The sequence below is a fragment of the Coregonus lavaretus genome, assembly GCF_964263955.1.
Source record: "Coregonus lavaretus genome assembly, chromosome: 32".
Taxonomy (NCBI): domain Eukaryota; kingdom Metazoa; phylum Chordata; class Actinopteri; order Salmoniformes; family Salmonidae; genus Coregonus; species Coregonus lavaretus.
Genome location: NC_140019.1, coordinates 34,392,138 through 34,417,793, shown reverse-complemented (window position 1 = coordinate 34,417,793; position 25,656 = coordinate 34,392,138). Strand labels below are relative to the sequence as shown.

At 46.0% G+C, this 25,656-nt stretch overlaps 1 protein-coding gene across 2 annotated transcripts in view; it reads left to right on the top strand.

Annotated features, from left to right (window-relative positions):
- LOC311107923 (cohesin subunit SA-2-like) overlaps positions 1-25,656 on the top strand; it is a 34,515-nt gene that overhangs the window by 5,879 nt on the left and 2,980 nt on the right. For both annotated transcript variants that reach the window (XM_084150527.1, XM_084150526.1), the window contains exons 2-31: positions 25-152; positions 278-356; positions 4,242-4,379; positions 5,357-5,530; positions 7,758-7,962; positions 8,064-8,215; positions 8,787-8,860; positions 8,984-9,107; positions 9,195-9,293; positions 9,548-9,627; positions 9,718-9,825; positions 12,188-12,299; positions 12,447-12,564; positions 12,665-12,768; positions 13,064-13,156; positions 13,315-13,404; positions 13,620-13,823; positions 14,069-14,139; positions 14,613-14,781; positions 14,981-15,073; positions 15,227-15,401; positions 16,113-16,252; positions 16,742-16,843; positions 17,295-17,443; positions 17,781-17,909; positions 18,923-19,149; positions 19,316-19,568; positions 19,666-19,773; positions 19,953-20,079; positions 22,979-23,056. In XM_084150527.1, the coding sequence (XP_084006653.1) occupies positions 109-152; positions 278-356; positions 4,242-4,379; positions 5,357-5,530; positions 7,758-7,962; positions 8,064-8,215; positions 8,787-8,860; positions 8,984-9,107; positions 9,195-9,293; positions 9,548-9,627; positions 9,718-9,825; positions 12,188-12,299; positions 12,447-12,564; positions 12,665-12,768; positions 13,064-13,156; positions 13,315-13,404; positions 13,620-13,823; positions 14,069-14,139; positions 14,613-14,781; positions 14,981-15,073; positions 15,227-15,401; positions 16,113-16,252; positions 16,742-16,843; positions 17,295-17,443; positions 17,781-17,909; positions 18,923-19,149; positions 19,316-19,568; positions 19,666-19,773; positions 19,953-20,079; positions 22,979-23,056 (3,819 nt within the window). In that variant the 5' untranslated portion in view covers positions 25-108. The remainder of the gene's footprint in view (positions 1-24; positions 153-277; positions 357-4,241; positions 4,380-5,356; positions 5,531-7,757; positions 7,963-8,063; positions 8,216-8,786; positions 8,861-8,983; positions 9,108-9,194; positions 9,294-9,547; positions 9,628-9,717; positions 9,826-12,187; positions 12,300-12,446; positions 12,565-12,664; positions 12,769-13,063; positions 13,157-13,314; positions 13,405-13,619; positions 13,824-14,068; positions 14,140-14,612; positions 14,782-14,980; positions 15,074-15,226; positions 15,402-16,112; positions 16,253-16,741; positions 16,844-17,294; positions 17,444-17,780; positions 17,910-18,922; positions 19,150-19,315; positions 19,569-19,665; positions 19,774-19,952; positions 20,080-22,978; positions 23,057-25,656) is intronic.

Below are 25,656 nucleotides of genomic sequence, written 5' to 3'. Positions count from 1 at the left end.
TCCCCTTCTGTTTTCTCCTCCAAGTCCTATGCTACCGTTCCACTGCCTTGTGGACACTGAGGATCTGAAGTCTGTTCTTATTTGAGTTGGATCAGACATGTTAGAGAAATGATAGCGGCACCAGAGTTACCGTCAGAGTTCCACTATCCTCAGTAAGTGGCTACTTCCATTGTGTGTGTGTGTGTGTGTGTGTGTGTGTGTGTGTGTGTGTGTGTGTGTGTGTGTGTGTCAACCGGCATGCAGCAGACTGTTTCTAATGTGTGGGTATTTTTGCCAGGGATTCAGACACCCGTTTCTCCTCAGACACAGACTTCTCTGAGGCTCCTGATGTCAGTATCAACCCAACCAAAGGAAAGGTACGACCAGGCCTCCTCTTCCTCAAGCTATACACCACAACATATTATAACCTCTTCCTCAAGCTATATACCTCAACATAATATTATAACCTCTTCCTCAAGCTATATACAGTTGAAGTCGGAAGTTTACATGCACTTAGGTTAGAGTCATAACTTGTTTTTCAACCACTTCACAAATGTCTTGTTAACAAATTATAGTTTTGGTAAGTCGGTTAGGACACCTACTTTGTGCATGACACACTTAATTTTTCCAACAATTGTTTACAGACAGATTATTTCACTTCTAATTCACTGTATCACAATTCCAGTGGGTCAGAAGTTCCACTGTTTCTTTAAACAGCTTGGAAAATTCAAGAAAATGATGTCATGGCTTTAGAAGCTTCTGATAGGCTAATTGACATAATTTGAGTCAATTGGAGGTGTACCTGTGGATGTATTTCAAGGCCTACCTTTATACTCAGTGCCTCTTTGCTTGACATCATGGGAAAATCAAAAGAAATCAGCCAAGACCTCAGAACATAAATTGTAGACCTCCACAGGTCTGGTTCATCCTTGGGAGCAATTTCCAAATGCCTGAAGGTACCACGTTCATCTGTACAAACAATAGTATGCGAGTATAAACACCATTGGACCACTCAGCCGTCATACTGCTCAGGAAGGAGACGCGTTCTGTCTCCTAGAGATGAATGTACTTTGGTGCGAAAAGTGCAAATCAATCCCAGAACAACAGCAAAGGACCTTGTGAAGATGCTGGAGGAAACGGGTACAAAAGTATCTATATCCACAGTAAAGCGAGTCCTATATCGACATAACCTGAAAGGCCGCTCAGCAAGGAAGAATCCACTGCTCAAAGACTGCCATAAAAAAGCCAGACTACGGTTTAAAACTGAATATGGGGACAAAGATTGTACTTTTTGGAGAAATGTCCTCCGGTCTGATGAAACAAAAATAGAACTGTTTGGCCATAATGACCATCGTTATGTTTGGAGGAAAGGGGGGGGGGCTTACAACCCGAATAACACCATCCCAACCGTGAAGCACGGGGGTGGCAGCATCATGCTGTGGGGGTGCTTTGCTGCAGGAGGGACTGGTGCACTTCACAAAATAGATGACATCATGAGGAAGGAAAATGATGTGGATATATTGAAGCAACATCTCAAGACATCAGTCAGGAAGTTAAAGCTTGGTCGCAAATGGGTCTTCCAAATGGACAATGACCCCAAGCATACTTCCAAAGTTGTGGCGAAATGGCTTAAGGACAACAAAGTCAATTGGAGTGGCCATCACAAAGCCCTGACCTCAATCCTATAGAAAATGTGTGGGCAGAACTGAAAATGTGTGTGTGAACAAGGAGGCCTACAAACCTGACTCAGTTACATCAGCTCTGTCAGGAGGAATGGCCAAAATTCACCCAACTTATTGTGGGAAGCTTGTGAAAGGCTACCCAAAACATTTGACCCAAGTTCAACAATTTAAAGGCAATGCTACCAAATACTAATTGAAATACTATGTAAACTTCTGACCCACTGGGAATGTGAAGAAATAAATAAAAGTTGAAATAAATCATTCTCTCTACTATTATTCTAACATTTCACATTCTTAAAATAAAGAGGCGATCCTAACTGACCTAAAACAGGGCATTTTTACTAGGATTAAATGTCAGGAATTGTGAAAAACTGGGTTTAAATGTATTTGGCTAAGGTGCATGTAAACTTCCGACTTCAACTGTACCTCAACATAATATTATAACCTCTTCCTCGAGCTATACACCTCAACATAATATTATAACCTCGACATTATAACCTCTTCCTCGAGCTATACACCTCAACATTATAACCTCTTCCTCGAGCTATACACCTCGACATTATAACCTCTTCCTCAAGCTATTCATAGGTTGCATCTCTGTCACTCGGTCTCGTCATGCCGTTGTTATGAACGTTCTCAAGCCGCCCTCTATTGGCTGTGCCCTAAAATGGTGATACGCCCAGTCATTCTGGATGGAAGCTAACTACTGTTTAGTCTAAATTAAACTATAGTGCCTGGAAATACGATGACATTGGTAAAGTAGTAAAATATATAGTAGGAAAGAACTTTGCCAGCATTATCATGTCATCAAATGTATTTAGAGAGATGGCAATTTTGTCATTAGCTAGCAAAGCTAGTCAAAAATGGCTAGCAATGCTAACGTTAGCGAGCTCAAATCCGTTGGCCTCCACTCAATGTTAGCTAGCTAGCTAACGTTATACTACATCTTTAAAGTAAATCTGGTGACATCAAAAGGTTTTCCTACTAATTATTTGCCACTTTTTGAATGTCATTATAAACTCAGCAAAAAAATAAACGTCCCTTTTTCAGGATCCTGTCTTTCAAAGATAATTTGTAAAAATCCAAGTAACTTCACAGATCTTCATTGTGAAGGGTTTAAACACTGTTTCCCATGCTTGTTCAATGAACCATAAGCAATTAATGAACATGCACCTGTGGAACGGTCGTTAAGACACTTAACAGCTTACAGACGGTAGGCAATTGAGGTCACAGTTATGAAAACTTAGGACACTAAAGAGGCCTTTCTACTGACTGAAAAACACCAAAAGAAAGATGCCCAGGGTCCCTGCCCAACTGTGTGAACGTGCCTTAGGCATGCTGCAAGGAGGCATGAGGACTGCAGATGTGGCCAGGGCAATAAATTGCAATGTCCGTACTGTGAGACGCCTAAGACAGCGCTACAGGGAGACAGAACGGACAGCTGATCGTCCTCGCAGTGGCAGACCACCTGTAACAACACCTGCACAGGATCGGTACATCCGAACATCACACCTGCGGGACAGGTACAAGATGGAAACAACAACTGCCCGAGTTACACCAGGAACGCACAATCCCTCCATCAGTGCTCAGACTGTCCGCAATAGGTTGAGAGAGGCTGGTCTGAGGGCTTGTAGGCCTGTTGTAAGGCAGGTCCTCACCAGACATCACCGGCAACAACGTCGCCTATGGGCACAAACCCACCGTCGCTGGACCAGACAGGACTGGCAAAAAGTGCTTTTCACTGACGAGTTGCGGTTTTGTCTCACCAGGGGTGGTGGTCGGATTCGTCGAAGGAATGAGCGTTACACCGAGGCCTGTACTCTGGAGCGGGATCGATTTGGAGGTGGAGGGTCCGTCATGGTCTGGGGCAGTGTGTCACAGCATCATCCGACTGAGCTTGTTTTCATTGCAGGCAATCTCAACGCTGTGCGTTACAGGGAAGACATCCTCCTCCCTCATGGATCGGAGGGTGAGGGCTAGGGCCATTCCCCCCAGAAATGTCTGGGAATAATAATAATAATATGCCATTTAGCGGACGCTTTTATCCAAAGCGACTTACAGTCATGCGTGCATACAGTTTTGGGAACTTGCAGGTGCCTTGGTGGAAGAGTGGGGTAACATCTCACAGCAAGAACTGGCAAATCTGGTGCGGTCCATGAGGAGATTGCAGCTGGTGGCTACACCAGATGCTGACTGTTACTTTTGATTTTGACCCCCCCCCCCCTTTTTTTTTTTTTTCAGGGACACATTATTCAATTTCTGTTAGTCACATGTCTGTGGAACTTGACAGTGAGAGGACGTTTCTTTTTTTTGCTGAGTTTATTTCCAAGCCACTGTAATGCACTTTTGATTAAATCTTCATCAGTGGTCTTTGACGATGCTTTGAGTAGAATGCTCAGTCGGGCATCAGTTCAAAACAAACTTTTAAAAAAAATATTGTGACAAAACATGCAACCCATCAATACACACCACAACATAATATTCACCTCATCCTCAAGCTACTGTATACGCACCAAGCCATATTAGTAAACATGATGCTGTTTACACCATTATTGACTTGTCTCTTTCTCTCCGTCCCAGGGGGGGAAGAAGGGAAAGAAGGGTAAAGGAGGGAAGGGAGCGGGTGGAGCAGGGAGGATGAACGGCCACTACCAGGAGAATGGCATGGAGAACCTGATGCTGTTCGAGGTCGTCAAGATGGGCAAAAGTGCCATGCAGGTCAGTGTGTGTGTGTGTGTGTGTGTATACACTGCATGATCAAAAGTATGTGGACACCTGCTCGTCGAACATCTCATTCCAAAATCATGGGCATTAATATGGAGTTTGTCCCCCCCTTTGCTGCTATAACAGCCTCCACTCTTCTGGGAAGGCTTTCCACTAGATGTTGGAACATTGCTGCAGGGACTTGCTTCCATTCAGCCACGAGCATTAGTGAGGTCGGGCACTGATGTTGGGCGATTAGGCCTGGCTCGCAATTCGGCATTCCAATGGCGGAATGTTTTACACCACTCCAGCCGACACTTGACATTGCGCATGGTGATCTTAGTCTTGTGTGTGGCTGCTCGGCCATGGAAACCCATTTCATGAAGGTCCCGACAAACAGTTATTGTGCTGATGTTGCTTCCAGAGGCAGTTTGGAACTCTAGTGAGTATAGCAACCAAAGACAGACGATTTTTATGTGCTTCAGCACTCGGCGGTCCCATTCTGTGAGTTTCTCCAAGACGTTTTCTCTTCACAATAACAGCACTTACAGTTGACTGGGGCAGCTCTAGCACTTTCATGTTGGATAGGGTGGCATCTTATGATGGAGCCACATTGAAAGTCACTGAGCTCTTCAGTAAGGCCATTCTACTGCCAATGTTGGCTATGGAGATTGCTTGGCGGTGTGCTCAATTTTATACACCTGTCAGCAACAGGCGTGGCTGAAATAGCCGAATCCACTAATTTGAAGGGGTGTCCACATACCTTTGTGTGTGTGTATATATAGTGTATGTAACATTTCCAGTGTGTGAAACACTTTGTTTATATGTGAGCCTACACACAGAAGTGGCTTGGGCATTTAACAGGCCAATAGTTTATTCGATTATCAACCATTCTAATGACCAGAACAACTTTATTACAGTTAAACCACAGTGACTGTGTTTTAGTTCTATTTATTGTCTAACTCTGTTGCTTTTGTTTGTCCTGGCTTCAGTCTGTGGTGGATGACTGGATTGAGGCGTATAAAAACGACAGGGACATGGCTCTGCTAGACCTGATCAACTTCTTCATCCAGTGTTCTGGCTGTAAAGGAGTGGTCAGTGGAGAGATGTTCCGGAACATGCAGAACTCTGAGATCATCAGGAGGATGACAGAGGAGTTTGACGAGGTAGGTTTTGTGTGTGTGTGCGCATCATTCTGAAATGTACCGTATTTTCCGCACTATAAGGCGCACTTAAAAGCCTTTCATTTTCTCAAAAAACGACAGTGCGCCTTATAATCCGGAGCGCCTTATGTATGGATCAATTGGTTAATTGGTTGATCCATACTGGTTGTACACGGCGCTCAAGGTGCTCTGTCAAAATGTTTCAGTATGAAAAACCAATAAAAACAATTTAATAATAATGAAATGTTTCAGTACGACTGGTAAACTACAAAGCCGCACCACTTGCAGCATTACGGTAGCCAGTACACACCGGTATTGTGCTTACTCACAGTCCCACACCACTTGTGTGTGTATAAAGACCCCAAAATGGCACCTTTCAAGAGACACGCTTACGACGCAGAGTTCAAGCTCAAGGCTGTCGGTCATGCAGTAGAATATGGGAATAGAGCAGCAGCGAGAGAATTCAACATTAATGAATCAATGGTACGGAAGTGGAGGAAGCAAGAAGATGACCTGCGCCAAGTAAAGAAGACTAAACAGAGTTTCCGCGGGAACAAAGCGAGATGGCCACAGTTAGAGGACAAACTCGAACAGTGGGTTGTTGAACAGAGAGCAGCAAGTAGAAGCGTCTCTACAGTCACTATTCGAATGAAGGCAACAGCGCTAGCACGGGACATGACAATCGATGAATTTCGAGGCGGTCCTTCTTGGTGCTTTCGTTTTATGAAAAGACGTAATCTCTCCATCCGCACACGAACTACCGTCTCGCAGCAACTGCCAAAAGATTACCAAGAAAAGCTGGTCACTTTCCGCGCATACTGCAAAAATAAGATCACTGAAAAGAAGATCCGGCCAGAGCACATCACCAACATGGACGAGGTTCCACTCACCTTTGATATTCCCGTGAACCGCACTGTGGAGAAAACGGGGACCAGTACGGTGTCTGTACGTACCACAGGGAATGAGAAGTCATCCTTCACTGTAGTTCTCGCCTGCCAGGCTAATGGCCAGAAACTTCCACCCATGATTATTTTCAAGAGGAAGACCTTGCCAAAAGAGAACTTTCCAGCCGGCGTCGTCATCAAAGCTAGCCCGAAGGGATGGATGGATGAGGAAAAGATGAGTGAGTGGCTGAGAGAAATTTACGTCAAGAGACCGGGTGGCTTTTTCCACACAGCTCCGTCCCTATTGATCTACGACTCAATGCGCGCCCATATCACCGATGCTGTCAAAAAAAAAGTGAAGCAAACTAATTCGGAGCTTGCCGTCATTCCGGGTGGATTAACTAAAGAACTCCAGCCGCTAGATATTGGTGTCAACAGGGCGTTCAAAGCTAGACTGCGAGCTGCGTGGGAGCAGTGGATGACAGAAGGCGAACACACGTTCACCAAGACGGGGAGACAGCGCCGGGCGACTTACGCCACTATCTGCCAATGGATCGTGGATGCCTGGGCTGATATATCGGTCTCAACTGTGGTCAAAGCTTTCACGAAGGCAGGAATAATATCTGAACTGCCAGGCAACAGCAGCGACACTGACTCGGATAATGACGAGAGGGAGCCGGGCAGGTTGGATGCCGTAGTCGCCCAACTGTTCAATTCGGACACTGAAGAAGAAGAATTCGAGGGGTTCGTGGATGGGGAATGAACTGAAAAAGTGAGCTTTACGTGTTATATGTAACTGAACAATGTTGAGTTATGCACTAACGTTTGATTTAGTGGTATCAGACTGTTTCTTTTACTACGTGTTTACTGAATCAGGGAAAGGTTCCCCTCCACGTTTGGGAGAAGAGTGAGCAAGGCTGGGAGATATTGTTAATATGCACATTAACGTTTGAACAACATTACCATGGGAGTGAACGGAGTTGTCAGAACGCTTAATAAAGTTTGACTTTATCTGACTGTTTTGTTGACATTCCTTTTAGCACAGCTCCATCTAGTGGATGCATAACGCAACCCCAGTCAATTCGTTTGACTACAGTATCTTCTATTCTATGCGCCTTATAATCCGGTGCGCCCTATATATGAAAACAGTTCTAAAATAGGCCATTCATTGAAGGTGCGCCTTATAATCCGGTGCGCCTTATAGTGCGGAAAATACGGTACCAGTTGATTGATTCAGTTTTAGATGTCATTACCCTCTCTTTGAGTTGCATGCAATATAGTGAACCCATAACTCCCATAAACGTTATTTCTCTCTCTCTCTCCACCCTCCTCCTTCCCCTCTGTAGGACAGTGGTGACTATCCTCTGACCATGGCAGGTCCACTGTGGAAGAAGTTTAAGGGTAGTTTCTGTGAGTTCATTGCTGTGTTGGTGAGACAGTGTCAGTACAGCATAATCTATGATGAGTACCTCATGGACACGGTCATATCCCTCCTCACCGGACTGTCCGACTCACAGGTCCGAGCCTTCCGGCACACCAGCACACTGGCAGGTGAGAGAGAGAGTGGGTGAGGGGATTTGTCTGTCTGTCAGTCAGTTATTTCCCTCTTCCCTGGGCACACAGGTACACTGATTAACTGTGTGTTTGTGTAGCCATGAAACTGATGACAGCCCTGGTGAATGTAGCTCTGAACCTGAGCATCAACATGGACAACACCCAGCGGCAATACGAGACGGAGAGAAACAAGATGGTCGCCAAGAGAGCCAACGACCGGCTGGAGCTACTGCTGCAGAAACGCAAAGAGGTGAGAGGTCAGGGTTAGGCTCCTCCTGGGTTAGGGGTCGGTGTTGGGGAACTGGGTAAGGCTTCTTGGGGCCCTTGGTTTAAGGTTTGGCTCACATTTTCCTTAGGGTTGACAGCTCTCGCTGCTTCTCAGAATCTGCTTTATAAAACACACTCTGCACAGACACGTTACCCAGGTGCAGGAGCCTCATGAGAGTTCTCCAGTCAGAAGATGAGGATGCTTGAAGACATGCCGGAGGAGCACGACCAGTCAGTTAGCCTGCAGTCAGAGAGAGTAAAGGCTTGGTCTACTACTAGCTGCTAGGCCCTGTGGTTGAGCTGGCATCAATGGCTGTGTCCTGGCTTACAGAACACTGTCCCACTGGGCTTCCATCTGCCAGCTCCTACTACTAATACGACCACACCAGAACAACATTACACTGTGTAATTATACACCTCGATGCCTTCATATCTATACTAGCTATCTCTTCTGTAAGGTTTGGTTGTCCTGATTTTCTTGGTGAATAATCAAGTCCAGCCTGATTGAACCCTGATCAAAATGTTTTCTTACTGATTTCTTGTTCTAATTTCAGCTTCAAGAAAATCAGGACGAAATTGAAAACATGATGAATGCTATATTCAAGGGTGTGTTTGTACACCGATATCGGTATGTGGCCTGTACATTGTTTCCATCATAGTTAATGATCATAGATAGATAGGATGTATTTAATTTGAGATATGTTATCCCTTTGTATGGAGAATATGATTACGGTTGTGTGTTGTATTGCAGTGATGCCATAGCAGAGATCAGAGCTATCACTATAGAGGAGATTGGAATGTGGATGAAGCTGTACAGTGACGCCTTCCTCAACGACAGCTACCTGAAATACGTAGGCTGGACCATGCACGACAAGGTGAAGGAGAGAGTGTTCCTTCGTTGTCAGCAAGGTGTTGTGTTTGTGTTAGAAGTGTGTGTAATTCCAACGTGTGTGTGTTTTTAGCAAGGCGAGGTGCGTCTGAAGTGTCTGACAGCGCTGCAGGGTCTCTACTACAACAGAGAACTGAACACCAGACTGGAACTGTTCACCAGCCGCTTCAAGGTGAGAGCGCCACCTGGTGGACACATCAATACACTACTAGTTACCTCGAGGCTCAACTTTCATATATACCATTTAGCAGACTATTTTATCCAAAGCGACTTACAGTAGTGCGTTCGTGCATTTTCATATGGGCGGCCCCAGCGGTTTTGACTAGAGGTATTTCCTGGCTAAACCACTATTATGCCCTGTTGATTTTGAGTAGAGGTATTTCAGCTAAATCAGAAATCTTTATCATTCATTTTGTCTCTACACAGGATCGCATTGTCTCCATGACTTTGGACAAGGAGTATGATGTCGCAGTACAAGCAATAAAATTGCTCACTCTGGTACTACAGTAAGTTGCTTCAGTTCAGCTATCAGTGTTTAATTTGTGTGTGTTTAATGTATGTGTTTAATGTGTACTGTGTGTGTGTGTGTATTACAGTAGTACAGATGAAGTACTGAGCCCGGAGGACTGTGAAAGCGTCTATCACCTGGTCTACTCCGCCCACCGACCGGTCGCCATAGCAGCCGGGGAGTTCCTCTTCAAGAAGTAGGATTCGTTTATTTTATTTGTATTTAATCCATTGTCACACCTATCTCAATTCTTTCTTTTCTCTTTTCAGTCCTATCAAATCACTCTTGGAAAAGAGATGTCAAATGTGATGCTAAAAAGCCCATGTCTGGTTCCTTCCCTTGAACAGCGAGAGCTAGAGAGGGAGCAGTGCTGTAGAGAGGTTCGGATAAGAGAAGGAGACAGAGCAGGCAGGAGGAGAAAGGGAGTGTGAGAAGGTGCAGAGAGTACAGGCACGTGAAATTGAGGAAGCAGAAGGAAGGAGAGAGAGGTTGGCAGATCTGGGATCTGGTTTTCTGCCATAGACATATTCCTAGTCTGTTTTATTTAGGCTGGACTAGTGTCTAGAAGAGAGGTTTATATACACTACATGATCAAAAGTATGTGGACACCTGCTCGTCAAACATCTCCTTCCAAAATCATGGGCATTGATATGCAGTTGGTCCCCCCTTTGCTGCAATAACAGCCTCCACTCTTCTGGGAAGGCTTTCCACTAGATGTTGGAGCATTGCTGCGGGGACTTGCTTCCATTCAGCCACATTAGTGAGGTCGGGCACCGATGTTGGGCGATTAGGCCTGGCTCGCAGTCGGCGTTCCAATTCATCCCAAACGTGTTCGATTGGGTTGAGGTCAGGGCTCTGAGCAGGCCGGTCAAGTTCTTCCACACCGATCTCGACAAACCATTTCTGTATGGACCTTGCTTTGTGCACGGGGGCATTGTCATGCTGAAACAGGAAAGGGCATTCTCCAAACTGTTGCCACAAAGTTGGAAGCACAGTATCGTCTAGAATGTCATTGTATGCTGTAGCGTTAAGATTTCCCTTCACTGGAACTAAGGGGCCTAGCCCGAACCATGAAAAACAGCCCCAGACCATTATTCCTCCTCCACCAAACTTTACAGTTGGCACTATGCATTGGGGCAGGTAGCGTTCTCATGGCATTCGCCAAACCCAGATTTGTTCGTCGGACTGCCAGATGGTGAAGTGTGATTCATCACTCCAGAGAACGCGTTTCCACAGCTCCAGTGTCCAATGGCGGTGAGCTTTACACCACTCCAGCGGAAGCTTTGGTATTTGATATTTTACTAGGATCCAAAAGCAGCAGCTACTCTTCCTCGGGTCCACACAAAACATGAAACATGACATAATACAGAACAATAATAGACAAGAACAGCTCAAGGACAGAACTACGTAGCCTACATATCAATACATACACACAATATCTAGGTCCAATAGGGGAGAGGCGTTGTGCTGTGAGGTGTTGCTTTATCTGTTTTTTTGAAACCAGGTTTGCTGTTAACTTGAGCAATATGATATGGAAGGGAGTTACATGCAATAATGGCTCTTTATAATACTGTACGCTTTCTTGAATTTGTTCTGGATTTGGGGACTGTGAAAAGACCCCTGGTGGCATGTCTAGTGGGGTAAGTGTGTGTGTCAGAGCTGTGTGTAAGTTGACTATGCAAACAATTTGGGATTTTCCACGCATTAATGTTTCTTATAAAAAGTAGTGATGCAGTCAGTCTCTCCTCAACTCTTAGCCAAGAGAGACTGGCATGCATAGTATTTATATCAGCCCTCTGATTACAATGAAGAGCGAGACGTACTGCTCTGTTCTGGACCAGCTGCAGCTTAACTAGGCCTTTCCTTGCAGCACTCGACCGGACAATAATCAAGATAAGACAAAACTAGAACCTGCAGGACTTGATTTATGGAGTGTTGTGTCAAAAAAGCAGAGCATCTCTTTATTACGGACAGACCTCTCCCCATCTTTACAACCATGTATATGCTTAGCGTTGCGCGTGTTGATCTTAGGCTTGTGTGAAGCTGCTCGGCCATGGAAACCCATTTCATGAAGCTCCCAACTAACAGTTCTTGTGCTGACGTTGCTTTTCAGAGGCAGTTTGGAACTCAGTAGTGAGTGTTGCAACCGAGGACAGACTATTTTTGCGCGCTACGCGCTTGAGTACTCAGCAGTCCCTTTCTGTGAGCTTGTGTGGCCTACCACCGTAGCTGAGCCGTTGTTGCTCCTAGACGTTTCCACTTCACAATAACAGCACCTACAGTTGACCGGGGCAGAAATTTGACGAACTGACTTGTTGGAAAGGTGACATCCTATGACGGTGCCACGTTGAAAGTCACTGAGCTATTCATTAAGGCCATTCTACTGCCCATGTTTGATATGGAGATTGCATGGCTGTATGCTCGATTTTAATACAACGGGTGTGGCTGAAATGGCTGAATCAACTAATTTGAAGGGGTGTCCACATACTTCTGTATATATAGTGTAATTTGATATCGTTTTCTATATCTAATACTAGTGACTCTTCTCTCCTCTTCAGACTGTTCAGTACGCGGGAGCCGGAAGAGGAGGGCGCCCCCAAGAGGAGAGGAAGACAAAGCCCCAACGCCAACCTCCTCAAAACGACTGTTTTCTTCTTCCTGGAGAGCGAGGTACACGCACACACACACCGCTACACACACACACTGTCTCTGACCCTGTCTCTACCTCTATGAACATGCTGCATACTTACAAGACTCACTGGGAGAAATACTCCCACCCACACCCTGCCTCTGCCTGTCTCTCCGTGTGTATCTCAGCTCCATGAGCATGCAGCGTACCTGGTGGACTCTCTGTGGGAGAGTGGAGCAGACCTGCTCAAGGACTGGGAGTGTATGACCAGCCTGCTACTGGATGATCCCGTACCAGGGGAGGAAGGTATGATCTCTGACCTCTATACTTGACTTCTGACCGATATCCGCTATTCCTGGCCTCTAATGTGTGTGTGTGTGTGTGTGTGTGTGTGTGTTTTTTATAGCCCTGACAGACAGACAGGAGACAGCTCTCATAGAGATAATGCTGTGTACGGTACGCCAGGCTGCAGAGTGCCACCCACCCATAGGCCGCGGCACTGGGAAGAGGGTAAGACTCTTTAGACTGGTCAGAGAAACGGCAACTCTCTCTCTCTCTCTCAATTCAATGGGCTATATTGGCATGGGAAACATATGTTTTACATTGCCAAAGCAAGTGAAATAGATAATAAACAAAAGTGAAATGGACAGTAAACATTACACTAACAAAAGTTCCAAAAGAATAGACATTTCAAATGTCATGGCTATGTACAGTGTTGTAACTGTGCAAATAGTGAAAGTACAAAAGGGAAAATAAATAAACATATATGGGTTGTATTTACAACGGTGTTTGTCCCCCCCGCCAGGTGATGACAGCAAAGGAGAAGAAGACCCAGCTAGATGACAGGACCAGGATGACAGAGCTGTTTGCTGTGGCATTACCCCCTCTGCTGGCCAAGGTAGGACACTACAACTTCACCCTCTCTAATTAACATTTTACATTTAAGTCATTTAGCAGACGCTCTTATCTAGAGCTACTTACAAATTAACCTGTGTTGTAGTCTGTTTCCCCTGCCTTCAGTACTGTGTGTGAGTGCTGTCTCTCTGTTTGTTTCAGTACTCCATAGATACAGAGAAGGTGACCAACCTGCTGCAGCTTCCTCAGTTCTTTGACCTGGATATCTACACCACAGGACGACTGGAGAAGGTCTAACCCCCAACCCTATACTATAGTCTAATTCAAACTCTAACCCCCAACCCTATACTATAGTCTAATTCAAACTCTAACCCCAACCCGACACTAACCTGATTCAAAGCACTGTTCAGCACAATGACAGCACAAAAGTTGTGAAATATCAAATGCATAACACTGCAAGACGTCTCTGAAACATATTTCCCAACTCCCGCCCTCTCTTCTTCTAGCACTTGGAGGCGTTGCTGCGTCAGATCAGGGAGATCGTGGACAAGCACACCGACACAGAGGTGTTGGAGGCGTGCTCCAAGACCTACCACGCTCTCAGCAACGAGGAGTTCACCATCTTTAACAGGGTGGACATCGCCAGGTCCCAGCTGCTGGACGAAATGGTGGATAAATTCAACAGACTCCTGGAAGACTTCTTACAAGAGGTGAGAGGGGGAGGAGGATGGAGGGGGAGTGATGAGTAAGAAGGGACGGGAGAATGAACTGGTGGACATTCAACAGACTGTTAAAGGACTTCCTATAAGGGGGAGAGGAGGAGAGAGCTCAGAGGGAGAGAAAGCTGTTTTGACCAGAGAGGGAGTTTCTACTACCAGTCTATTCCTTTTACATCAATTAGGGGGAGTGGACCAGTTTGTGTGTAGTTGATACTGACACTGATCTCTGTGTTCAGGGTGAAGAGCCTGATGAAGATGATGCCTACCAGGTGCTGTCTACTCTCAAGAGAATCGCAGCCTTCCACAAGTAAAGAACCTTCCTCTCCTTTCTTTCCTCTTCTCTCCTCCCTTCCTCTCGCCTCTCTCCTCCCTCCTCTCTCTCCTCTCCAACCCCCCTCCTCTCACTCCTCTCCAACCCCCCTCCCCCTCCCCTCTCTCCTCTCCAACCCCCCTCCCCTCTCTCCTCTCCAACCCCTCTCTCCTCTCCAACCCCCCTCTCCTCTCCAACCCCCCTCTCCTCTCCTCTCCAACCCCCCTCCCCTCTCCTCTCCAACCCCCCTCCCCTCTCCTCTCCAACCCCCCTCCCCTCTCCTCTCCAACCCCCCTCCCCTCTCTTCTCCAACCCCCCTCCCCTCTCTTCTCCAACCCCTCTCCCCTCCCCTCTCTCCCCTTTAACCCCCCTCTCCTCTCTCTCCCCCCTTCTCTACCATCTCTTTCCCCCCTCTCTCTCTCCCTCTCTCTCTTGGACTGGCTCCTGAGGTTCTTAACTCTCTCCCCCAGTGCCCATGACCTGTCCCAGTGGGATCTGTTCAGCAGTAACTTCAAGCTGCTCAACACAGGCATTGAGAACGGAGACATGCCAGAGCAGATAGTGGTCCATGCTCTACAGTGTACCCACTATGTCATCCTTTGGCACCTAGCAAAGGTCTCAGAGGGCAGCCACAGAAAGGTATGTAACACTCCCCTCTCACCTGGCTGGCAGCTCAGAGCCTTTTCATTCAGTTGGGTATTATTTGGTAGCTAGGAAAATAGCATTGGGGAGGCAGTTGGGGAGTTAGTCAAGGTTTATACAGCAAGTATTTTGATGGTTCACTCATGTGTATGTAATCTAGGAGGATGTGTTTTGATCACGTAATATTGTTTTGTAGGAGGACATGGTGAGCCTGAGGAAACAGATGAGGATGTTCTGTCTGATGTGTCAACGTTACCTCACCAACGTCAACACAACCGTCAAGGAACAGGTACTGTCCTGTAGCAGCTATTTACATCCTAGTGATTTAAATCAGGTTATTTTCATGAAATTCTCAGAATCCCCATGCAACCCCATTGAGATGAGGAAGACGTGGCCAAGGAGGCAGAATACTGATAACCAACTGTCCGTCTCCCCCCCCCAGGCGTTCACCATCCTGTGTGATGTGTTGCTAGTCTTCAGTCATCAGATGGTATCAGGAGGCAGAGAGCAGCTGGAACCTCTGGTCTACAGTCCTGACGACTCTCTACAGACAGAACTACTGTCCTTCATACTGCACCATGTCTTCATAGACCAGGACGATGACAGCGGCAGCACTGGTACACACACTGCTACACACACCTTTCCAGTAGGATTGCTTATTTGCCCTTGAAAATAGCTCGTTTGGCCATAGCTAACCAACAAGACCCTGCTAAAGGAATGACACTACTGTCTGGCCCTGTGACTGTCTGTGATGTTATGTGTACCTGTCTATGTGCTATGTGTACCTGTCTATGTGTACCTGTCTGTGTACCTCGCTATGTGTACCTGTCTATGGGCTATGTGTACCTGTCTGTGTACCTCACTATGTGTACCTGTCTATGGGCTATGTGTACCTGTCTGTGTACCTCGCTATGTGTACCTGTCTATGGGCTATGTGTACCTGTCTGTGTACCTCACTATGTGTACCTGTCTATGGGCTATGTGTACCTGTCTATGGGCTATGTGTACCTGTCTGTGTACCTCGCTATGTGTACCTGTCTGTGTACCTCGCTATGTGTACCTGTCTATGGGCTATGTGTACCTGTCTGCTATGTGTACCTGTATGTGTACCTGTCTATGGGCTATGTGTACCTGTCTATGTGCACCTGTCTGCTATGTGTACCTGTATGTGTACCTGTCTATGTGCTATGTGTACCTGTCTATGTGTACCGGTCTGTGGTATGTGTACCTGGTTCTACCTTTTGAAATGGTCAGCAAGATGGAAGCTCTCCGTAAGAGATCTGTGACTGTCTGTGTAACTATTTATCTGTTATGTTGTATCTCTACAGATGGCCAGCAGGATGACGAGGCAGCGAAGATAGAAGCTCTTCATAAGAGACGTAACCTCCTGGCGGCCTACTGTAAACTCATCATCTATAACGTAGTAGAGATGAACACTGGAGCTGACATCTTTAAACAGTACATGAGGGTAAGAATGGCCTCCTACCTTTAAATACCTGTCTGTTACTGACATCTTTAAACAGTACATGAGGGTAAGAATGGCCTCCTACCTTTAAATACCTGTCTGTTACTGACATCTTTAAACAGTACATGAGGGTAAGAATGGAGAAACGCTCACCTGTCTGTCTTTACCCAGTTATGACCATAGAAATATAATCTATTGAAAGGACTTGGAACCTCGAACCCTGGCAATTTGACTGATAAACTCATGGGTACACTCGCAATGGTTGTCAGTCCACACATTATCCCATCGTTGACTTGAACGGGTAGGCCCGTTCTATAGATTCTATTTCTATGGTTATTACCTCTTCTTGCCTATGACACTCATTTAACCTCCACACCAGATCATTACCAGAGTCATTCCCATGTACTGCTTGGTTGCAAATGATCAGAAGTCCTGTTTAGTCTCCTGTAAGAGACTGACTTGTGGCTGAACAGTCTTCCTCTCTCTCTCTAGTATTATAATGACTATGGTGACATCATCAAGGAGACCATGTCTAAGACCAGACAGATAGACAAGATCCAATGTGCCAAGACCCTCATCCTCAGTCTACAACAGGTGGGTTACACACACACACACACACACACACACACACACAACCCTCATCCTCAGTCTACAACAGGTGGGTTACACACACACACACACACACACACACACACAACCCTCATCCTCAGTCTACAACAGGTGGGTTACACACACACACACACACACACACACACACACACACAACCCTCATCCTCAGTCTACAACAGGTGGGTTACACACACACACACACACACACAACCTTCATCCTCAGTCTACAGGTGGGTTACACACACACACACCCACACACACACTGTTGTTTTAGTCAAGCTAGGTCTTGGTTGTAGCTTTATTCCAGATCTCCAGACCGCAGGCCAGACTTTTTGGAATAAAATCAGATTAAAAGAACCATCTCTTTATTCACCCATCCCTCCCTTCCTCTCTCTTCCTCTCTCTTCCTCTTCCTCTCTCTTCCTCTCTCCTGCAGTTGTTCAATGAGATGTTGTCAGAGTTGGGGACAGGTTTTGACCGCTCGTCCTCAGCGTTCTGTGGGATCAAGGAGTTGGCCAGACGTTTCTCTCTCACCTTTGGTCTGGACCAGGTCAAAACACGAGATGCTATCGCCATGCTGCACAAGTCAGTGTCCTCTTCTGATCTCTCTTTCTCTTGATAGCTTTATTGTACACAAGACTTAAATAACCAGCAGATAAGAAATACTCCAGCTTTTTAATATGATTAAAACTATTGAACATGATTAGCATATGATGGATAGGACTAGTTAATGTGTGTATCTACATGTGCTGCTAGATACCTCCCATTTTTCTGAACAAAAATTCTCTCTCTCCCACTCCCTCTCTCCCCATCCCCTCTCTCCCACTCCCCTCCCTCTCTTCCTCTACCCTCTCTCCTCTCTCTCCCACCCTTCTACCCTCTCACCCTCTCCCACCCCTCTCTCCCTCTTGTCTCACTCCAGGGATGGTATAGAGTTTGCGTTTAAGGAGCCCAGTCCCCAGGGAGAGGGCAACCCTCCTCTTCACCTGGCCTTCCTAGACATCCTCTCTGAGTTTTCCTCCAAACTAATGAGGCAGGACAAGAGGACTGTGTAAGTACACCCTCTGCCTCTCCTAATCAGACACATGTACCTGTGTGTGATAACTGATGTCTGTAAGTGATGACTAGTATGAAATGTCATTTGTATGATGTCATGAAGCAAGACAAGAGCACTGTCTCCCCTCCCAGACACATGACCTTAAGGACCTTCCAGATGACTTTATGTTAGTAGTGTGTGTGTGTGTGTACATGCCTGTAAGGTGTGTGTGTGTGTGTGTGTGTGTGTATACTGAACAAAAATAAAATGCAACAATTCCAACAATTTTACTGAGTAACAGTTCATGTAAGGAAATCAGTCAATTGAAATAATTTAATTAGGCCTAATCTATGGATTTCACATGACTGGGCATAGGCCCACCCACTGAGGAGCCAAACCCAGCCAATCAGAATTAGTTTTTCCCCACAAGGGCTTTATTACAGACAGAAAGACTCCTCAGTTTCATCAGCTGTCCGGGAGGCTGGTCTCTAACGATCCGGCAGGTGAAGAAGCCGGATGTGGAGGTCCTGGGCTGGCGTGGTTACACATGGTCTGCGGTTGTGAGGCCGGTTGAATGTACTGCCAAATTCTCTAAAACTGTGTTGGAGGCAGCTTATGTTCAAGAAATGTATCTGGCAACAGCTCTGGTGGACATTCCTGCATTCAGCATGCCAATTGCACGCTCCATCAAAACTTGAGAAACGTGGCATTGTGTTGTGTGACAAAACGGCACGTTTTAGAGTGGCCTTTTATTGTCCCCAGCACAAGGTGCACCTGTGTAATGACCATGCTGTTTAATCAGCTTCTTGATATGCCACACCTGTCAGGTGGATGGATTATTTGAGCAAAGGAGAAATGTTCACTAACAGGGATGTAAACAAATTTGTGCACAACATTTTAGAGAAATAAGCTTTTTGTTCCGGGATCTTTTATTTCAGCTCATGAAACATGGGACCAACACTTTACATGTTGCGTTTTATATTTTTGTTCAGTATACGCGTGTAACATCTCTCCTCTCTCCCTTGTAGTCACATGTATCTGGAGCGGTTCATGACCTTCCAGATGGCCCTACAGAGAGAAGACTGCTGGCTGCCTCTCATCTCCTACAGGAACTCCCTCCAGGCTGGCGGAGATGATGACAACATGTCTGTGGTCTCTGGCTACTCCTCCAGAGGGTCGTCGGTCAGATCCAAGAAGACCAAGGCTGCTACTCCCACCGCTACCGTCGCTGCAGCCAAGAGGAAACTGCCTGAAGGTAGCTACAGGACCAGAGTCTGGAAGTCAGACTGTAGTCACTTCATGGCGTTCAGGCCATGTTAGAGAGGATCAAAAGTATCTATCTGTCCCAGTCTGTTTGTGTGTGTGTGTGTTTAACGGTGTGTTTGTGTGTGTGTGTGTGTTTAACGGTGTGTGTTCTCTAGCTGAGGAGAGCAGTAGCGGCAGTACAGATGTGTCGTGGCAACACCAGACCATGCAGACTCCAGTGATGATGCCCTCCCCCCACCTCACCTCCACCATGATGAGAGGACCGGGGGACATGAGGGAGGAGGCCAAACGGGGGAGAGACGACAGCTACATGGGAGTGTACGCCCTCCCCTCAGACTCCCAGCAGCAGCCTCACCCACACACACTCCCCCAGACCCCACAACTCCACCAGACACCCATCGACTACAAGTAAGATTCTCTCTCCTCCGGTCTGTCTCTCTCTTGACATGTACCTACCTAAAGCACCAGTGTGGTTGTCTAACCTATTGTCGTGGTGTGTGTGTAGTACCCAGGTGACGTGGATGCTGGCTCAGAGGCAGCAGGAGGAAGTTCGTCAGCAGCAGGAGAGAGCCATGAACTACGCCAAGCTCAGGACCAACCTGCAGCAGGCCATGTAAGAGCACACACACACACACACACACCCCTCCCTAACCCTGAGCTCAGGACCAACCTGCAGCAGGCCATGTAAGAGCTACTTCCTTTACATATCTGTTTGTGGACTAACCAGTTGTTGATGTACAGCTACTCTATGTTGATGGTCGTTTGAATGTACTAATTATGGTGTGTGTGTAGTCGGCGTGGTACAGGACTGATGGAGGAGGATGAGGAGCCTATCGTAGAGGACGTGATGATGTCATCAGAGGGTCGCATGGAAGACCTCAACGAGGGCATGGACTTTGACACCATGGACATCGACCTGGTGAGACCTTTGACCTTTTACTGCATATGTGGCTTTTGGTTTATAAAACCTTTTACAGTGAATTATGTGGTGATCCACAAAGATCTCTGTCAAGAAACACTAAATATACTGAACAAAAATATAAACCCAACATGTAAAGGCTTTCTCCATACCACGCTGTCTCGCCAAAACAATGATGTGATTTAGATTTAAAGTATTTAAAACGAGCTGTGGCTCAAAGCAGCCTCAAACGTTTTCAGTCAGACATTCACGCTTGCCATACAGAGTTGAAATATATAGCCAACAGTATGAATTGAATAACATTGCTTGTGAACTTCAGAGCTGTAACCTATTTGACGCTTTGGTTAAAGGCACGTACAGACGCATACTAGTAGTAGTGATCGCTCCTTCTTGAGTCTACACATTATGGGTGATGGGAAACAAGGTCATCTCACTGGTGGCTTCTCTGGCCAGCTCTCATTGGCGTTGCACGTCTCACACTACAAGAGCATTGCAGATTTTGTGCCGATAAAATCAAAACGTTTGAAAATATTTGGACGTCTGGGACTGCTCAAAGACGAGATCGGTAGCCCTCAGATTGACCTGCTCACATTAAACGAGCGTCGGTGTCGGCCGCGCACCCCGAGTAGGCAACGACATGGGGATTTTGTCTCTGATCTCAAAAACTTGTCTGGAACAGCTCAACCGGGGCCAAAATTGTGTAGTGTACACCCGGCTTTAGAGATTTTGGAAGTCGTAACCAACTTCAGTGGGCAAATGCTCACCTTCGATGGCCACTGGCACGCTGGAGAAGTGTAGTCTTCATGGATGAATCCCAGTTTCAAATGTACCGGGCAGACTGCAGTCAGCGTGTATGGCGTCGTGTGGGCGAGCGGTTTGCTGATGTCAACGTTGTGAACAGAGTGCCCCATGGTGGAGGTGAGGTTATGGTATGGGCAGACATAAGCCACGGACAACGAACACAATTGAATTTTATCGATGGCAATTTGAATGCACAGAGATGCAATGCATTCGGAAAGTATTCAGACCCATTTTTTACATTTACATTTTAGTCATTTAGCAGACGCTCTTATCCAGAGCGACTTACAGTTAGTGAATACATATTTTTTTATACTGGCCCCCCGTGGGAATCGAACCCACAACCCTGGCATTGCAAACGCCATGCTCTATCAACTGAGCTACATCCCTGCCGGCCATTCCCTCCCCTACCCTGGACGACGCTGGGCCAATTGTGCGCCACCCATGAGTCTCCCGGTCGCGGCCGGCTGCGACAGAGCCTGGATTCGAACCAGGATCTCTAGTGGCACAGCTAGCACTGCGATGCAGCGCCTTAGACCACTGCACCACTCGGGAGACCCCTTCACTTTTTCCACATTTTGTTACAGCCTTATTCTAAAATGGATTAAATTGTTTTTCCCCTCATCAATCTACTCATCAATACCCCATAATGACAAAGCAAAAAGAGGTTTTTAGAAATCTTTGCAAATGTATAATAATAAAAAAAGATCACATTTACATAAGTATTCAGACCCTTTACTCAGTACTTTGTTGAAGCACCTTTGGCAGCGATTACAGCCTAGATTCTTCTTAGGTATGACGCTACAAGCTTGGCACACCTGTATTTGGGGAGTTTCTCCCATTCTTCTCTGCAGATCCTCTCAAGCTCTGTCAGGTTAGATGGGGAGCATCGCTGCACAGCTATTTTCAGGTCTCTCCAGAGATGTTTGATCGTGTTCAAGTCCGTGCTCTGGCTGGGCCACTCGAGGACATTCAGAGACTTGTCCCGAAGGCACTCCTGTGTTGTCTTGGCTGTGTGCGGTTAGGGTTGTTGTCCTGTTGGAAGGTGAACCTTCGCCCCAGTCTGAGGTCCTGAGCACTCTGGAGCCGGTTTTCATCAAGGATCTCGCTACTTTGCTCTGTTCATCTTTCCCTCGATCCTGATTAGTCTCCCAGTCCCCTGCCCCTGAAAAACATCCCCACAGCATGATGCTGCCACCACCATGCTTCACCGTAGGGATGGTGCCAGGTTTCCTCCAGACATGACGCTTGGCATTCAGGCCAAAGTGTTCAATATTGGTTTCATCAGACCAGAGAATCTTGTTTCTCATGGTCTGAGAGTCCTTTAGGTGCCTTTTTGGCAAACTCCAAGCGGGCTGTCATGTGCCTTTTTACTAAGGAGTAGCTTCCATCTGGCCACTACCATAAAGGCCTGATTGGTGGAGTGCTGCAGAGATGGATGACCTTCTGGAAGGTTCTCCCATCTCCACAGAGGAACTAGATCCTGAGGCCCATTGTCGTGCCATTCATCCGCCGCTATCACCTCATGTTTCAGCATGATAATGCATGTCGCATGGATCTGTACACAATTCCTTGAAGCTAGAAATGTCCCAGTTCTTCCATGAGCTGAATACTCACCAGACATGTCACCCATTGAGCATGTTTGGTATGCTCTGGATCGACGTGTACGACAGCGTGTTCCAGTTCCCGCCAATATCCAGCAACTTTGCACAGCCGTTGAAGAGGAGTGGAACAACATTCCAAAGCTCACAATCAACAGCCTGGTCAACTCTATGTGACAGCGATGTCACGCTGCATGAGGCAAATGGTGGTCACACCAGATACTGACTGGTTTTCTGATCCACGCCTCTACCTTTTTTTTGTAAAGGTGTTTGTCGCCAACAAATGCATATCTGTATTCCCAGTCATGTGAAATACATAGATTAGGGCCTAATGAATGTATTTCAATTGACAGATTTCCTTATATGAACTGTAACTCAGTAAAATCTTTGAAATTGTTGAATGTTGCGTAACATTTTTTGCTCAGTGTATAATTAGCACAATCCGCTCATATAAGCAGAATTTAAATAATTTCATATTTGTTTCTCTCTCCTTTCTCCAGCCCCCCTCTAAGAACAGGAGAGAGAGATCCGAGCTGAAACCAGACTACTTTGACCCTGGTTCTATCATGGACGAGTCTGTAAGTAACTCCCTCTTCTCTTATACTCCACCATTATTACTGTGTAGTAATACTCTTCCTTATACATACACGGCTCTAAATTAAACATTTTAATTGGTAGTACTGGTGCTCCCAACTTAAAGTTAGGACAACACATGAAATTTAGGAGCACCAGAAAATCCTTTTAAAAATGTTTGATTTAGATACAGCCTATATGAATTATAGCTATGTTTAAAGCACATATTGTGCCCTAGAAACGAACAGGTAACGAGCACTGCACCTCTGTGCTGAGGCGCCACTACGTTTGTGGCCATCACCCTAAACACGGCTGTTCGGGATCGGCCTGGTTAGTACTGAGACGGGAGACCGCCAGGGAATATCAAATTGTATTTGTCACATGGTGTACAACAGGTGTACAACGTGTGTCTCCTGAGTGGCGCAGTGGTCTAAGGCACTGCTGCGCAGTGCTAACTGTGCCACTAGAGATCCTGGTTCGAATCCAGGCTCTGTCGCAGCCGGCCGCGACCGGGAGACTCATGGGCGGCGCACAATTGGCCCAGCGTCGTCCAGGGTAGGGGAGGGAATGGCCGACAGGGATGTAGCTCAGTTGATAGAGAATGGCGTTTGCAACGCCAGGGTTGTGGGTTCGATTCCCACGGGGGGCCAGTATAAAAAAATATGTATTCACTAACTGTAAGTCGCTCTGGATAAGAGCGTCTGCTAAATGACTAAAATGTAAATGTAAAATGTAGACCTTTATGTGAAATGCTTACTTACAAGCCCTTAACCAACAAACCATGTGCCGTAAGCTTAAAAATAAACTAATATGTAAAACTGTAAAGATAGTTTATTATAAAAGCTAAAATGTTGATATGAATACCTGTCATTGAAATTACGAAGTCATTTGTAGAATATTTGTTTTCTACATTGTGTAAAAGCACCATTTTCCTATTGAGATGCATTACATAGAAAACTGTACACTATCTCTTTAAAATGTCAGGTTTGTGATGACATGCAAGAGATTCATTGCTGTGATCGTTAATCTCCTGAAGAAGCTATTCCTTTTCCTTGCTTTCTTTGCCCCCAAATGTTTGGATTTACTAGTGAAGTTACCAGGTTGTTAGCTAGCTAATGAGGTAACATGACTGAACAAATTGTAAACAAATAGTTAACGTCTTAGAACGTCCCAGGACATGGTTTATGAGCGAAAAATGCGGTCCAGGCGATCCACTATAGCAGGGTTTCCCAAACTCGGTCCTCAGGACCCCAAGGGGTGTACGTTTAGTTTTTTGCCCTAGCTCAGGGAACAGAATCAGAACTGGGAATGATCTATACTGTTCCGGAACAGAACCGTTATTTTAAAAGCATGAGAACCGGTTAAAAACTCACTCTGTCATTCAAAACTTCTTCCAGTGTCTGCCTGCCAGTTGCAAATAATTGCGTGTGTAGGCTGGCTGGTAGGAGCATTGTGCCAGTAACCGAAAGGTTGCTGACAAGGTAAAAATCTGTTGTTCTGCCCCTGAGCAAGGCAGTTCACCCACTGTTCCCCTGGCACCGAAGACGTGGATGTCGATTAAGGCAGCCCTCCGCACCTCTCTGATTCAGAGGGGTTGGGTTAAATGTGGAAGACACATTTCAGTTGAATGCATTGTTGTACAACTGACTAGGTATCTCCCTTTCCCTACCTGCCCCTCCAAAGCGTAGGCTACAGTAGGCTACTGACGTTACAAGCGTGGTTCAGAAATGTTTTAATTAGAGAAGAATGGATACACTTTTTCAATGCTAGTTAAGGATACTGTTGTTATCACGTTTCACATTGGATTTATTAACTACAGAAATGTAAGACGTGTTTTTAATTTAATTCTGGTGCCGCTCTGTACACAAGCTTGTTAGCCAGCTAGCTCTGGTCCAACGTTAAGCCAACTCTCGGCAGTTCAAAGACGTTCACATTTCCTTCATAGAAGCCGCTCCTCTGTAGGCCTAATTCAGATAATGCATGTCATAACAAGATGCCCAGCGCTTCAAGCCAAACCTCCTCCACCCTCTCTCGCTCTCTCCTCACCCACAAAATTTCAGTTGCATCTCGCGCCCGACACTTGTCTTTCCATCACGCATGTAAACAACTCACTGATCTATAGCTTGTCTGCTCCATAGCAAGCTGCTCTATCCGAACTGCATGATTGGTGATGTAATTTAATGTTGCGCTATATGTAAAAAAATATATATATATATATATTTATTTCAGAAAGGAACAATATAAACCGTTAATTTATTTTTGGTTTCGAACCGGTTCAGAACTTGATTTTGCTAGTCAGAACAGTGGAACGTAACAAAAAATATTATGGTTCTGTTCAGAACTAAATTATTCGAAAATAATTTTGGTTCCAACCCCTGCTTTATAGTAATATTAGCCTTGGAAGCCCAGGCTTTACACATTCTGGGGCAGTAGGTTGCCTAGCGGTTAAGAGTGTTGGGCCAGTAACAGAAAGATTGCTGGTTCGAATATACGAGCCGGCCCCCAATAACTGCTCCCCGGGCGCCGATGATGTGGACATCGATTAAGGCAGCCCCCCGCACACCTCTCTGATTCAGAGGGGTTGGGTTAAATGCGGAAGACTCAT